Source organism: Paramecium tetraurelia (genome assembly GCF_000141845.1).
Source record: "Paramecium tetraurelia macronuclear, complete genome".
Taxonomy (NCBI): Eukaryota; Ciliophora; class Oligohymenophorea; order Peniculida; family Parameciidae; genus Paramecium; species Paramecium tetraurelia.
The window spans coordinates 633,121-646,831 of NC_006058.1; the positions used below are offsets into that span (position 1 = coordinate 633,121).

Sequence of the window (13,711 nt, forward strand, 5' to 3'; positions counted from 1 at the left end):
ACTATTACTATTATGATTTAATAAATAAATCTTATGTGTTTTTTGAATAATGTTATTTAATATTATTTCTTCATAAATTATTTAGGGTATAAGCACATTTAAATTCATTAAGAGTTTTTAGTTCTATTATTTCTTCTTTTTCCAATAAATTATCTTTAACTTAATTAAATTGTTCTATTAATCCTTTACCGTATATTTACAAACTCAACTTATTTTGTTGTTTAATGAAGTACTTTTCATAAAAATCTACGATATCCTTTAGATAAATGAGGGATGGTTACCTTTTACATAATTTCATCTATCATAGCAATGGCAATCTCTTTCTCTTCTAATTAGAGATTGTTCCCTCGAATCTAACTCCAAATGTAAGCACTCTCATCATACAATGATTTATCCTTCTCTTAAAGAGCAGATTTCTAAATAAATATAATTAAATACAGCTCCGTTTTTAATGTTATCCAATTAATCATCAGCTAATGATAATAAGACATTATGGAATTATTTCAAAAAGTCTTCAATATGTTAATTCACAACATAAGGCATCTATGCTGTGCCTTGAACGATTATAGCAGCACCATCAATGCAACCGATAGGTATGAATCTCATAAGAGCAACATAACCCAATTATCTTTCAGTTCTAAGATATTAGAATGCATGGTTATGGAAGAATTATTGTATAAGATTCATAATAGCAAAATTCTTTTTATTTCTGTGTCCAATTTAATAATAATTGATTGTAGCACCATTTACATCATTATTATCACCTCCCTTGTGAGTTAAGGGAACAACAACTTTTTTGTTAGTGAAGTCTCTGATGTTAAAAACATGAGGTTCTTCTGAAGTATGACTACTTGATTTATGGAATACCTTCCTAATTGTATGTAGAAGATCTTCTACTTCAGATCTAAGAATGTTACCACTTACAAAGGATGATACTCTAAAGTTAGAAAAATAGTTAGAATGGAATTCTTGTAGGCTTTCCAAATCTAGAGTAGCCAATTCATCTTAAAACAATTGAGAAGTATAATATTAGGCTTAAACAACTTAATTCAAATATTCTGACATAGCAACTCTGAATAGTTTGTCTTAATAAATATTGTTGTAATAGATCATCAATTTCTACTTCACTTAATAGAATGAATCATATTTTAGATTATTGATAGATTACAGAACTTTCTCAAAAAATGATTGGTAATTATCAGACCATCCATACAATTCAAGGGAAACTCCTTTGATACTTGGAGTAAATTGGAATTGATATCCAGCATCGATGGCTTCTTGGATTTCTTGATTCAAATTGTCAGTGACAAGAGTATTAAAAACTTGAATCAAGAGTTTATCCTTTAATGAATTGATGGATTTAGGAGTATTGAACATGACTCCAGTAAATATTTGTGGAACTTAGAATTACCTTTGTAATTTCCACCAAGCCTTAGTTTCAACAGTTCTTTTGATCATAAGTGGGTAATGATTAATGGCCTCATACTCCTTTTCATGTTAAATACAGTCTTCTTTGCTTTTAAATACTAATGGGGCTTGTATAAATGAGGTTTATTCTCTGCAAAGAGATTTGATACTAAAATCTTTAGGAATGAAGGTGTTAATCTTGGGTAATAACAATGGCAATTATTTGCTTTTGACCCAATCAAAGAGTACTACTTTAGTGGTAACAGCACTAGACAATTTTTTGATTTGTTCTCTAGAGAGTGTCATGATTTCGTATTCTAATCTGTATAGTTCTGATGATTATTTAAGATTCGTGAATTTGGGTGAACCATGGAAGATCACAATGTTTGATGGGTTGAGCATTTCTGTCAAATAGTTATAGATACTCTCAGGTTAGAATTCCTCATACAAAAATTCAATGCTCATTGCATCAGTATAATCAAAGTAATTTAAATTATGGGCTATCTGTTATACAGTTGGATAATGATTGTTATCTAGATAGTTGTATTGTGATAATTGCAATTGTTTGTATTGTTACCAGATTTCTTCTAAGTATGGTGTGTAATTGATTTCATTCTTATCCACTTCTTAAAAGAACTAGTCTAACATATTGTTAAAGTATCCAGTCACAGTCTCAGCTACTTTGAGTTCATCTACTCCTTCAATCAATTCAATTTCAATAAGAAAGAAAGTGAAATCCCCATTTCCTTCTAGAAATGTACCTGCATCAACATTTAAAGCCATCTTTTGTCTCACTAAATAATCAAGTAATCCTTCCTTATGTTTTGATTTAATTAATGATGCTATCATTGGTAAAGTCTTGCTTTTCTTAGCAGTTCTAGGAGAGTCTAATTGATAAGCTAAGATCAATTAGTTCTTGTCTCCATTTGTCTTATACTTGACCATGAGACCAGTTTTCTTTAAGGGTAAATGTAGCTTTGATCTTTTTTTCAAATTCAAATTTGGTATTTATGAAAAATCACTCTATTCTCTAATCCATTTGGCCATATCAGGATAATTTGATTTGACCACTAAACTCATTATATTTGCACTATAGAATTGTGAATGAAATTTTACTAATTCTTTCATTGGGTCTTTCAAAGTCTTCAATGAACCTATTGTGAATCTACCTATTGGTTTATTTGATAAAATCTAGAATAGATGAGAGATCTTCCATAAATCACCTGAAACTGCAATCTCATATTCACTATTTACTGCATTGACTTCTCTCTCCACCATACTTGAATCCAGTAAAGGATCAATGAAGAAATGAGCAAATACTTACAGAGCTTCCACTACTCTCTCATTGTTTATTTTCATATAGTAATTAGTTTCTTCTCCTCTTGTATAAGCATTTGTAGATCCACCTCCCTCTGCGACTAATTTTTAGAAATAACCCTCTTAAGGATAACTCTTAGATCCTTGAAATAACATATGCTCTAAGAAATGAGCCAATCCTGGGTACTCATCTGGTTCTGTCCATGAACCCACATTCACACACAATGCTGCCTATGCTATTTTCGCTTCTGGATCTTGTATCACCAATACTTTCAACCCATTCGACAACGTGAAATACTAGTACTCATTCTTATCTATGATAGGCAACTTCAAGTTGGTGGCTTCCTTATAAGCTTTCTCTTAAAATATTGATTTTAGATGAATTAATTCTTCGTCGATCTGCTTATGTTTCGATGATATCAAATCTCTTTGAGTCTAAACCATCGCAACTGTGTTTTGTGGTTACCATATTTAAAATATACTGTTAATCTTAACATAATCTCATATAATAAAACAATACTATTAACATCTAATACAATCAGCACCAACATCGCTATTAAACAAACTAGTAATGCTCCCACTATTATAAACATAGTCTTCTGTTTATTTTTGTGTTTTAACTTTGAAATACGCCTCTCTGTTTATGAAATTGGAACGTAGTGCATTTATCAATAAAAACGTATTAATTATAAAATTGAATTTATACACTATCTAACTTTTTATTTTATCTAAAATATTCATCAAGGTTTAACCAAATATCACTCCTATTTATGAATAGTCCAAGTTCTCACTTAAACCTCATTGGATTGTGACACTTAAAATATAATTCTTTAAGACTCCGATTTTATAGTTTTGTAGTCAAAGACAACTCTCATTAAATAATTTCAATCAGACTAGTTCAAATCACACAAAATTCAGAGATTTAACTGTTGATTTACAATATGAATTCCAACTAATTCTATAGATGAAGTATATTTGATTTTATATATGAAATGATAACATTTTTCTTATTTTAGAATATTGTATTATCCTAAATAAAACAATTTTATAATTCAATCTATTGGAAGTTCATTTAATATCTTCTATTAAGTAGATCTAGAGTCTGCTTTAATGAATTTAATTAATAAGCAACTATAATACACCCCTGGAATTATCATTAAGCCTCCAACTATCAAAAGGGAAATGTATTGCTGATATTTATTTGGATTTCTCATTAAAAATACAAGTCCAAAAATAACGAAAATAATACCTAATAAAAATAGAAATACAGTTAATGCCACCACCTAAGGCATATTTATACTTTTACTTTGAGGGGTATGATATTAAAATCGTATTTTTACTCTGGTTCTTACTGTTGGATGGAATTACTGGTTTGATCCATGTCATTACTCTAGCTATCCTCATGCTTCGATGTCGGAGTATCCTTATACGTTTCATTAATTTCAATTTCTTCAAATTGTTTAATCTTATGCTTTCTTTTATTATTCATTATAAATAGAAATAAATATAAATATTAATAATTTGATTCCTAATTAAATACACAATCAAAATAAGAACAGAATATTGAATATTCCAAAAAATAGTCAAATCCCTCTTAATTAAATATGTTAAAAATATCAAATAAATAAAGTAATTTGCTTTAAGCAGTTTCAATTGCACGACGGCTTCCTGTTCTTTTGCTTATCAGATAGTAATTTATAAATAGAAGAAGCTATATTCTTTCTTTACCTTTCAGATTACAATGGCTTGTCATGATAACGACAACTCAATACTATATTAAAATTGATTAATACTAGCTTTGGGATCTGATGAAGTGTTGCTCAGATTGGTATTGATATTCAAGATAGATTTTATTTACTTCTTGGTTTTGAAATGAGAATCCTCTTAAAAATGATCCTTAGAATTATTGGATCCTTAAAAACATAATTACGAAACTAATGGAGCCTTCTATGTTTGAAGCAGTTTTTCAAGTTCTATATACTTTTTATGTTGTTTTTGTATTTCCTTAGGAAGACCAGCAATTATCCATGGATGTTTAAGTGCATCCAAGGGTTGCAACCGATTTTACGGTTCCCAAGCAAAGCATCTCAATAGAAAATCAACCAAGTCTGAATCCTCAGTTCTTAATTTGTCATAGAGACTAACTGAACTAGGTTTTCTGTAAGATTTGATGTTTTTCTTTGGATGTCCATCCTCGTCAAAGAAATACTTCCTTCTTGGACATTTCAATGCAAAGTCTACTGAAGGAGCTCCAATAACTTCGATAATCAAGTTAATTTATTCGATTTCATCTTCTCCTGGAAATATCGGAGTACCAATATACAATTCTGATATCAAACAAGCAAGACTCCACATATCAATTTCAATGCCATACTTCAATCCAAAAATTACTTCAGGGGCTCTATAGTATCTGCTCTATATATAAGTATAGATCTATTGGCCAACAAAGCAACCTGATCCAAAATCAACAAGTCTAATTCCGCTTTTAGAATTATCTAACAACATCACATTCTCAGGCTTGATATCGCAATGTATGATCTTATGTTTATTTAAGAAATTAAGAGAGTTCAAAAGTTGAATGCCAATTTTCCTTGCTAATTCATGATCAATCCCCTTGAACCTTTGTTTTTAAATTAACTCAAATAGATTTTACTCTAATTTTTCAAACACTATGCATTGATGTCCTCGAAATGTAAACTATTCGATATTTCTAACTATATTCGAAAGCTAATCTGTATCATGATCTTTGATATATTACAGGATGTTGGCTTCAATAACAGCTTGTTTCTTTAGTTTGTCTTGACACTTGATTACTTTCAAAGCATATAACTACTGAGTTTTATGGTCCAAGACTTAGAATACTTAACCAAAACTGCCTTGGCCCAACAAACTGAGAATTTCATATTGATATCTGATGTGATCCTTGATATTATAGGAGTAATCTCCATTTGGTTGATCGACTAGACATTTGGGTTATTTATAATAAAAAACCTTGAGAATAATGATAAAATTTATACTTATTTTATACCATTCAATTCTCTTTGTTCATTTCTTGTCACATTATATAACTTAAGAAATTATTCAGTTGTGAGAGGAAGCTTGTGTAATTGACTTCTGTTGCTTAAAAAACTGTGTTGATTTTCTTTTTCTGATGGCGACCTAATTTTATAGGGTTAGAGCATGCTTTTGAGTGAATTGGTCTTGCTATTATTTATTGGGTATTTTTGTTGCAATTTACGGTCAGAAGACAGAAATGAAGTATTTGGACTTACACTCTTCGGTGATGTGTCCAATTTTTTGGTTGATTATTGATTATCAAACTTTCTCCTAGTGGAAAGCGGGTAGTTTAAATAAGAATTAGATGTGAGTTATGAAATATCTAAATGCACAGAGAATTTCTTCTTATGTTCAAACTTCATCTAATATTGATCTATTATTCTGTTAAATTTTTAATGAACTTAAAAGAATCAGAATCTATAAATGATTTTTTTAAAGATGACACTAAATTCATTGGAGAATATTCAATGCAGGATTACAAAGTACTCAGAGGATATATACCAGGCTTTGGACAAGATCTTAGACTTTATTATACCAAATTGGATCCTCCTAATAAGAAAGCATCCATCTGCATTATCCATGGATTTGGGGAGCATTAAGGGAGATTTCTACATGTAACACAATAAAAAGAGATTTGAATAGGTGGCTGACTTTTTCGCTAAAATGAATTTTGTTGTGCACTTGATTGATTTGAGGGGTTTTGGATTTTCAGGAGGACCAAGAGGATCGCAATCAATAGCAGATCTCCAATTAGATGTTGAGGTTCTGATTAGATAGGCATCGAAGGATCTGCCCCTATTTTTATATGGACATGCAATGGGAGCACTTGTTATTATAAGTTTATTGATTCGGAACCCCAAATTGAAGATATCAGGGGTAATATGTACTGCTCCCACTCTAGGATTTCCATTGAACAGAAACATTGGCCCATTGAAGTAATTTGTGATAAAGAACTTTGGACATTATTTAGAAGTATTTTTATTCTTAAACCCTCTGTAGGACTTAGTTATTAATACAAATGTTAATCCAACTAGTTTGAGTAAGAATAATTAACATATTTAAAGAATTTTTGAGGATAGATTGGTAATGCCATTTCTGGGAGTGGGAATGGCAAGAAGCATTTATAAAACATTGCCTTTTATCTTTAAAAATTCTCATTAATTTTAATACCCAATAATGATATTTCATGGCAAATAGGATACACAGAGTAGTTATGAAAACAGTGTTCAATTCATCAATTAAGTAGGAAGCAAGGATAAGCACATAAAATTGTTTGATGAAGGATATCATGAATTATAGCATGACGAGGAGTTCTAGAGTATAAAGTAGTAGTTGAGTGAGTGGATCAAGATAAGACTGGAGAGTAGTATGCCATTTGGTAAGTATTATTTTAATGAAAGGAATATTGTCATAGCCAAGATTATTGATTGGGATTCCAGTGCAGAAGAACAGAAGAAAGTTGATAATATTTTTGATGCTCTTGTTGCTTGCCTATTTTTTGACTGTGTTGATTAAGAAAGGGAAGTTTAAGAGAGTGCAATACCCATTTGTTCCTATTCTGATTTTGTATAACAAATTGATTAAGAAATAATTAAAATGAAAATTAATATTATTTATATCAATGGAGATTGACCACGAATTGACTCCTTTCAATATTAAGAAATTGGTAAATAATGGACACACAACCAGAGTGCTCTTTGAATCTGAACAAGATACCTTCATTTGCGAGATGTAAGTCTCTTGGTTAATTGATAAGCATTGGGCCGAGTTTTCAATAATCGCCAGAATGTCAATTAAATATCAAATTAGATGGTAATGAGATACTCAAGAGAGACATTTATAATTTGTTGAAGCATTTGATATTTACTGAGACATATTAGAAGCAATCCTTCACTGTGATTTTCGATACATGTCCTCCTTATTCAAAAGCATTCAATGCCTTGTATTATGCAGTGTTATTGCATGGAGTGAGAATGAAGGATTCATTTGCATCGTGTTCAGCTGTACTCTATAATCATGTAATTTAAAGTTTTTAGACGAAAACAGACGACTTGTTGTGGATAGAAGGGAGAAACAATGGAGTGCAAAGTTGAATTTGGTTTACTCAATTAATTTATAACAAATATTGTGTTCGGATGTGATGGGACAATTTAATAATGATGATTTGGGGTTGTTGATCTCTGGATGTATCAGTGGATGCAATCAGATATATAATTTTATTAAAGATCTCTGAGCATATAAATTTGATTCTAGATTTTAAACATATAAATAATTAATTGTTAAATATATTTCAAATGGATTAGGCAACATTTAAGGCAATAAAAGTGAAACTTACAGATTATGAAATTTTGTAAACTCTGGGCACTGGTTCGTTTGGCAGAGTCAGATTGGCTAAGAACAAAGAAACTGGGGAGTATGTCGCATTGAAAATGTTGAAGAAAGCCGAGATTTTGCGATTAAAATAGGTAGATCACATTATATCTGAAAATACAATCTTGTCTAATATAAGTCATCCCTTCCTAGTACACAATTTTACTATTTTAGATTAAAATGTTAGGATTTACATAGGATGAAAGATATCTCTATTTCCTTCTGGAGTATGTTCAAGGTGGTGAACTCTTCACTTACTTAAGAAACAAGGGCAAATTGGAGAATGATGAAGCAGTGTAAGTTTTGTTAAAATAATAAAATTAGATTTTATGCGTCTCAAGTTGTTCTTATGTTTGAATATTTACATTCCAAAAATATTGTTTATAGAGATCTTAAGCCAGAGAATCTCTTGATTGGATCTGATGGTTATCTCAAATTAACCGATTTCGGATTTGCAAAATAAGTTGAAGGTCGAACCTACACTTTATGTGGCACTCCAGAATATCTGGCTCCTGAAATTCTTCTCAACAAAGGTATTATACCACCATCTAAATCAAGGTCATGGAAAACCAGTTGATTGGTGGTGTTTGGGAATCTTGATTTATGAAATGTTGGCTGGAATAGATCCTTTCAATGATGAAGATCCTATGGCTATTTACCAGAAGATATTAAAGGGGAAAGTTAAATTTCCCAGAAATTTTTAACAGTAACTAAGTTGAATTCATTTTTATATAGAGAGGCCAAAAGTTTAGTCAAGCATTTGTTAATTGCAGATTTGACTAAAAGATTCGGAAATCTCAAAGGAGGAGCCAATGATATCAAAATGCACCGCTGGTTTTAGGCTATGGATTGGGAGTTTCTAGTTCAAAAAAAATTATAACCCAAATATAAGCCAGTAGTTAAGTATAAGAATTAATCTATAAAGGAACAAGGGGGATACCTCTAATTATTCTACTTATCCTGACAGTACTGAGTTACCTAAACCAGTTAAACCTACTGATGACCCTTTTATTGGATGGTGAATGTGATATTTAAATAAAATAATTTTTAAATTCAAAAAAAACATGTGCAAGTTTCATCTATTATACTGAAGATAGACCCTTTGAGATCTTTCAAGTTTGTCTTTAATTATTGATAATCATAACTATTTGAAATATAGTAGCATAGTGCAATTGTACCCGAAAATTCCTTTAATGGAATACATTTCAATTAAGAATTTAATTATAATAAGTTGCTTTCCTAAATATTATTAATAGACTGTTTACTTAGACATAATGGGGATCCATGACGATTCCTTAATTATTCTAGTATCCTATGAGGAAATAGGCTTTTTTGCTTTTGCCAACTATTGCCCCTGCAAATTAAGGAATCTGCATATGCTTTTAAAGTTCAGCGACAAAGTACTGATCTAATTCCTTATTTCCTATTATAGCATGGATGATTAATAGTTGAGGTTGTTTAAATTATAAATCTATTTGCTTTTCGATTACACACTGTTCCAAAAAGTTGATGATCTTTAATTGTTTAATGGTCTTAGCACTTTGAAGGAGATCTTCCAATAAACACATGATCTTGGGACCAGTATACCAATCTCCAATTTTTATATTATAGACTAGATCAGCCCTTTTGATTATTTATTGGATGGAAAAGGGAGCTAGAGTGGAAAAACATTGATTATCATCAAACAAGCAGATTATTTTAGTTTTGAGATCATTAGGTTTTGAATTAGTGCTTTCTCTAATCAATGAATTCTAGGTTTATAATAGATTAATACAGCCACTATCATTTAACCAACTCTTATTAAACACCCCCACCCTTGATCAGATATGGCCCTTCCTTCATACTGAATGTTGGCTCTGTAACTAAACCAAATGAAAGTCTCTTTTAACTGAAGGAAGGAATCGACATTCTGTATTTCCTAACCAAAAATATACATGAGTTCATTCTGCTTAATATCTTCACTTAGTAGATTATCTAATTTAAAGGCTGTATTAGTCCTAATTTAAACAAAGCTTACATCATATTCATGAAAGTTGATCCGAAACCTTGTTTTTATTTCATTTCTTTTAATTATATATAACAGTATACATATTAAACAATATTTATTAACATATTTGCAAACAGAATTAATATGTCTGTGTAGAATTTAAATTTGTTAATATATATTTTATCATAATTCCTAAGTTTTAGGATTCTTACGATTAATAAAATCGATCCATTCTTCAGCTTCATAGTTCTCTGCTCCATTCAATATAACTCCATTAGCTATGAAAATGGGAGCTCCAGAAACTGTTCTATAAGTACCATATTTCCACCAATATCTTGCCTTCAAATTCCAATCAGTGCCTGGTAGGAGTGATTTGGCGAATTTGACTTCATCATACTAATATTTTGGATACACATGCTCTTTGGCCAGATCAGCCACCTTGTTTAGTATTTATTACCAAGTCCATTCCAACGTGGCTGATTCTGCAAGGGTTTCTTAATTGTCAAATATGATTTTAGCGAATAAGTAGGCTGCTTCTGCATCGATTTCGGATAAAAAGGCAAATGCCTAAGCTTCAGGGAATGCTGCTCTATGATAAGGAAGAGGGAACATATGAATTGTGTATTTGAATCTAAAATATAGGAATATTATACTGTGTTCCATAACCTTGGGCCAAGACCTGTTCTAGGATCCTAAATGAATTCCTGCTATCTGGACATTATAAATCAAAGAATGCTTCAATTATGAGTTTTTTTGAATCTCCTTTACTGACTCCCAATGGTTTATTTGGAATCGGGACATACTAATTTGATAAGACTAGAGTTGCAATTCCAAGTAATAGGAAAACTCTGTTCATTAATTAATTTAATAATTGATTTCATCATCACATACATAATGTAGAATTAATTCAATTTTATTATTTACGATTCTGGATGTATTGAATCCACTATTGAGCTGACAATTCTTCTCCCTTATCAAATAGAACACCGTTAACAAAAATGGTAGGAGTTCCACTCACACTTCTGCTAGTTCCATATTTCCAACTATATCTTGTCTCAATGTTCTCTGGAGTGCCAGGTTTCATAGAATTCAACAATTCATCATAGTTAATTTGATATTAAGCTAATTGTGTCTTCACCAAATCGGCAATCTTCTAATTGACTTCAGTTTATTTCAGATTCAGAGTTGCCAAATCTATAATAAAACAATCGTTATACCTGTGAATTACTCTAAGTTATTCAACAACAACCCTTCAAACTTGTAGGCTGCTTCTTGGGACACGGTCTTCCAAATGTATTTGAAACCAGCTGATGCTGCAAAGGCATTCTTATGATAAGGAAGGGGGAATTGATGAATGATGAACTAAAATCTAAATCAAACTCTTACAGTGAAAGAGTCCTTCTCCAAAGAATCGATTACAGTTTTGAATATGTTGTAGGATTCTCTAGATCCTGGACAAAAGATGTCATAATAGGCTTCAATTACTAAATTTGGATTGTCACCAATAATTAAACCATCGGGGATGTTAGGAATTGGAGTGTATTGGCTGCCCACACAAACCCCCAAAATTAGTGATAGAAGAACAAAGACTTTTGTCATTTTAATATTATAAAATATATATATAATTATTGTTAATTACTATTTTATTAAGAATTCCCCATTCTCCTATTTAACTAATATGAAGTATATTTAATATGTAATAATAATTTTAAAATTGTTTAGGAATTCTGAAGAATTGAGAGTTCTGATATCGTGGAGACAGTCAGCAATCAATTGGCAATCACCCCTGTTTTCAATGAGAAAAACAAAATGACAATTAATTTCAATGTGCTTATAATAAAATTTTAATTATTTTTAACGAATTCTTGTATGATCGATTAAGAAAGTTTGCTAGCCGAATTAGGATTGTTGGATGAGAGAAAATTATTGCTAGAGTTAACCATTTAACTTGGATAGAATGAACATGATCTCATATATCTATACGAGGGAGATGATATTGAACTCAAGGCTAGTCAATTTTGTGAAAAACATCATCTAAAGGATGAAATTAAAGAGATTATTGCTCAAAATATTAAACTACATCTGAACGAGAAAGAAAATTATTTTAGCTTCGTAAATTAATCCAATTAGATAAGCAACACCAATACCAATAAACCTACATAAGATTAAACTCATAATTAGATAAGAGAAGTTAATTAAGAGAAGAAAGAAAACAAGAATGACATCTTAAACAAATCACAGGCTGCCATCAAAAAAACTGATATTTATGAAAAACAAGTCAAGTAGATGAATTACAAAAATAATGTACTCCAAAAGCAAAGACTACTCAAAGAAGAAGAATAAGTTAAAGAAGCCACCTTCAAACCAAGACTCAATTAAAATACCTTAAAAATAGTCAGTACTACAAGATAAAACAGAAATAAAACTCCAGAATATTATTTGTTGAAATATGGATAACAATTGCAAGAATAAAAAAGAAAGGCAGAATAACAATTTTTGAATGAAACTTCAAGAGAATGCTCCTTCAGACCTGAGATTAACAAAATGTAATTTTGGTTCTTTATATAGCTCCCAGAGAATATGCGACGAAATTATCAAAACTGATGTGAGTATGACTAAATTTGATCAACTCTACAATTAAGCTAAGAAAAGAAGGGCTAATGATAAATCTTAGACATCCATTATATAGGAATCCTAAACCCAATAGACCAGAAGAAGTATTACACCAAACAAATCATAAAATAAACAATACTTACCATTTCTAGAAAGAATGGAAATGTAAAAAAAGATAAAAGAAGAAAAATTGAAGTAAGAAGTTGAAGAATCTTTAATGTATGATGAGAAAAGTGGATAAAAACTATTTCAACCATAAGTGCATAGTGCAAATAGATCCAGAGGGGGACTAAGCATTGGAGAGTACCTTTATTAATAATAAAAATCTGTAAATGAAGAATCAATAATATAATTTGAATGTGATGATTTAAGTAAATCAGTCTAAACAGATAGATCTAATCAAATAGTGCTATAAATGAGAAGAAAGAAACTTGAAGAATATTTTAAATTAATGGATTCCGATAATGATGGATTGATCAGTGCTCAAAATATTTATCTCGAAGAATTGCCAACAGAAGCCTTAGAATTATTACAACCAGTTATTTTACAATTGGAAAAGTTGGATATATATTTGAATATTGAAACATGGACTGCAAAATGTTTGGATATTATCGAAAAAATGAGTGTTTTTGATAAAAATCGTCTTTTTTAAAAATAACCTAAATAGCAAAAGACCTAACCCGATTCTTCTAGTACCTTTAGACCCTAGTTAAATTAAAAATCAGAGATTATTGCAAAGTAAAGATAAACGTTCAAAGGACCTGCTGCCTTATATCAAAAGGCAATGAAGGAAAACATAGTTAAAGAATAAAAAATCAAGTAGATCAAAGAATAGCAAGAATAAAAAGAAGCTAAGCAATGTACATTTTAACCAAAAATCAAAATCTTTAATAGATCTACTACCAGCACAGGATTCTATTGATATATCATTTAGTTTATTTGTTTAAATTTTATTAAACA

At 30.4% G+C, this 13,711-nt stretch overlaps 9 protein-coding genes across 9 annotated transcripts; 4 read left to right on the forward strand and 5 right to left on the reverse strand. All coding sequences in view use genetic code 6, as the record gives it.

Annotated features, from left to right (window-relative positions):
* Positions 1–70: 70 nt before the first annotated feature.
* On the reverse strand, positions 71–3,389 carry PTMB.304c (Insulin degrading enzyme-like zinc peptidase). The annotated part of the gene is made up of 4 exons (XM_001347093.1): positions 71–256; positions 282–416; positions 439–3,224; positions 3,245–3,389. The coding sequence occupies 4 exons, from the start codon at positions 3,387–3,389 to the stop codon at positions 71–73; spliced, it is 3,252 nt and encodes a 1,083-aa protein (XP_001347129.1).
* Positions 3,390–4,373: 984 nt separating this feature from the next.
* PTMB.305c (Protein kinase) lies at positions 4,374–6,143 on the reverse strand. Its single annotated transcript, XM_001347094.1, has 3 exons — positions 4,374–4,495; positions 4,518–5,715; positions 5,742–6,143. 3 exons carry the CDS (start codon positions 6,141–6,143, stop codon positions 4,374–4,376), a joined length of 1,722 nt encoding a protein of 573 aa, XP_001347130.1.
* Positions 6,144–6,219: 76 nt separating this feature from the next.
* On the forward strand, positions 6,220–7,381 carry PTMB.306 (Lysophospholipase). Its single annotated transcript, XM_001347095.1, has 3 exons — positions 6,220–6,753; positions 6,781–7,159; positions 7,182–7,381. The coding sequence occupies 3 exons, from the start codon at positions 6,220–6,222 to the stop codon at positions 7,379–7,381; spliced, it is 1,113 nt and encodes a 370-aa protein (XP_001347131.1).
* A 73-nt stretch (positions 7,382–7,454) lies between these two features.
* On the forward strand, positions 7,455–8,014 carry PTMB.307 (hypothetical protein). Its single annotated transcript, XM_001347096.1, has 2 exons — positions 7,455–7,784; positions 7,811–8,014. 2 exons carry the CDS (start codon positions 7,455–7,457, stop codon positions 8,012–8,014), a joined length of 534 nt encoding a protein of 177 aa, XP_001347132.1.
* Positions 8,015–8,075: 61 nt separating this feature from the next.
* On the forward strand, positions 8,076–9,173 carry PTMB.308 (cAMP-dependent protein kinase catalytic subunit). The annotated part of the gene is made up of 6 exons (XM_001347097.1): positions 8,076–8,303; positions 8,326–8,447; positions 8,476–8,684; positions 8,710–8,857; positions 8,887–9,054; positions 9,077–9,173. 6 exons carry the CDS (start codon positions 8,076–8,078, stop codon positions 9,171–9,173), a joined length of 972 nt encoding a protein of 323 aa, XP_001347133.1.
* Positions 9,174–9,204: 31 nt separating this feature from the next.
* On the reverse strand, positions 9,205–10,087 carry PTMB.309c (Cysteine protease required for autophagy-like). The annotated part of the gene is made up of 3 exons (XM_001347098.1): positions 9,205–9,390; positions 9,417–9,902; positions 9,926–10,087. The coding sequence occupies 3 exons, from the start codon at positions 10,085–10,087 to the stop codon at positions 9,205–9,207; spliced, it is 834 nt and encodes a 277-aa protein (XP_001347134.1).
* A 234-nt stretch (positions 10,088–10,321) lies between these two features.
* PTMB.310c (hypothetical protein) lies at positions 10,322–10,994 on the reverse strand. The annotated part of the gene is made up of 2 exons (XM_001347099.1): positions 10,322–10,769; positions 10,792–10,994. The coding sequence occupies 2 exons, from the start codon at positions 10,992–10,994 to the stop codon at positions 10,322–10,324; spliced, it is 651 nt and encodes a 216-aa protein (XP_001347135.1).
* Positions 10,995–11,045: 51 nt separating this feature from the next.
* On the reverse strand, positions 11,046–11,737 carry PTMB.311c (hypothetical protein). Its single annotated transcript, XM_001347100.1, has 3 exons — positions 11,046–11,332; positions 11,356–11,500; positions 11,525–11,737. 3 exons carry the CDS (start codon positions 11,735–11,737, stop codon positions 11,046–11,048), a joined length of 645 nt encoding a protein of 214 aa, XP_001347136.1.
* A 270-nt stretch (positions 11,738–12,007) lies between these two features.
* On the forward strand, positions 12,008–13,673 carry PTMB.312 (hypothetical protein). The annotated part of the gene is made up of 2 exons (XM_001347101.1): positions 12,008–12,684; positions 12,707–13,673. 2 exons carry the CDS (start codon positions 12,008–12,010, stop codon positions 13,671–13,673), a joined length of 1,644 nt encoding a protein of 547 aa, XP_001347137.1.
* Positions 13,674–13,711: the final 38 nt, after the last annotated feature.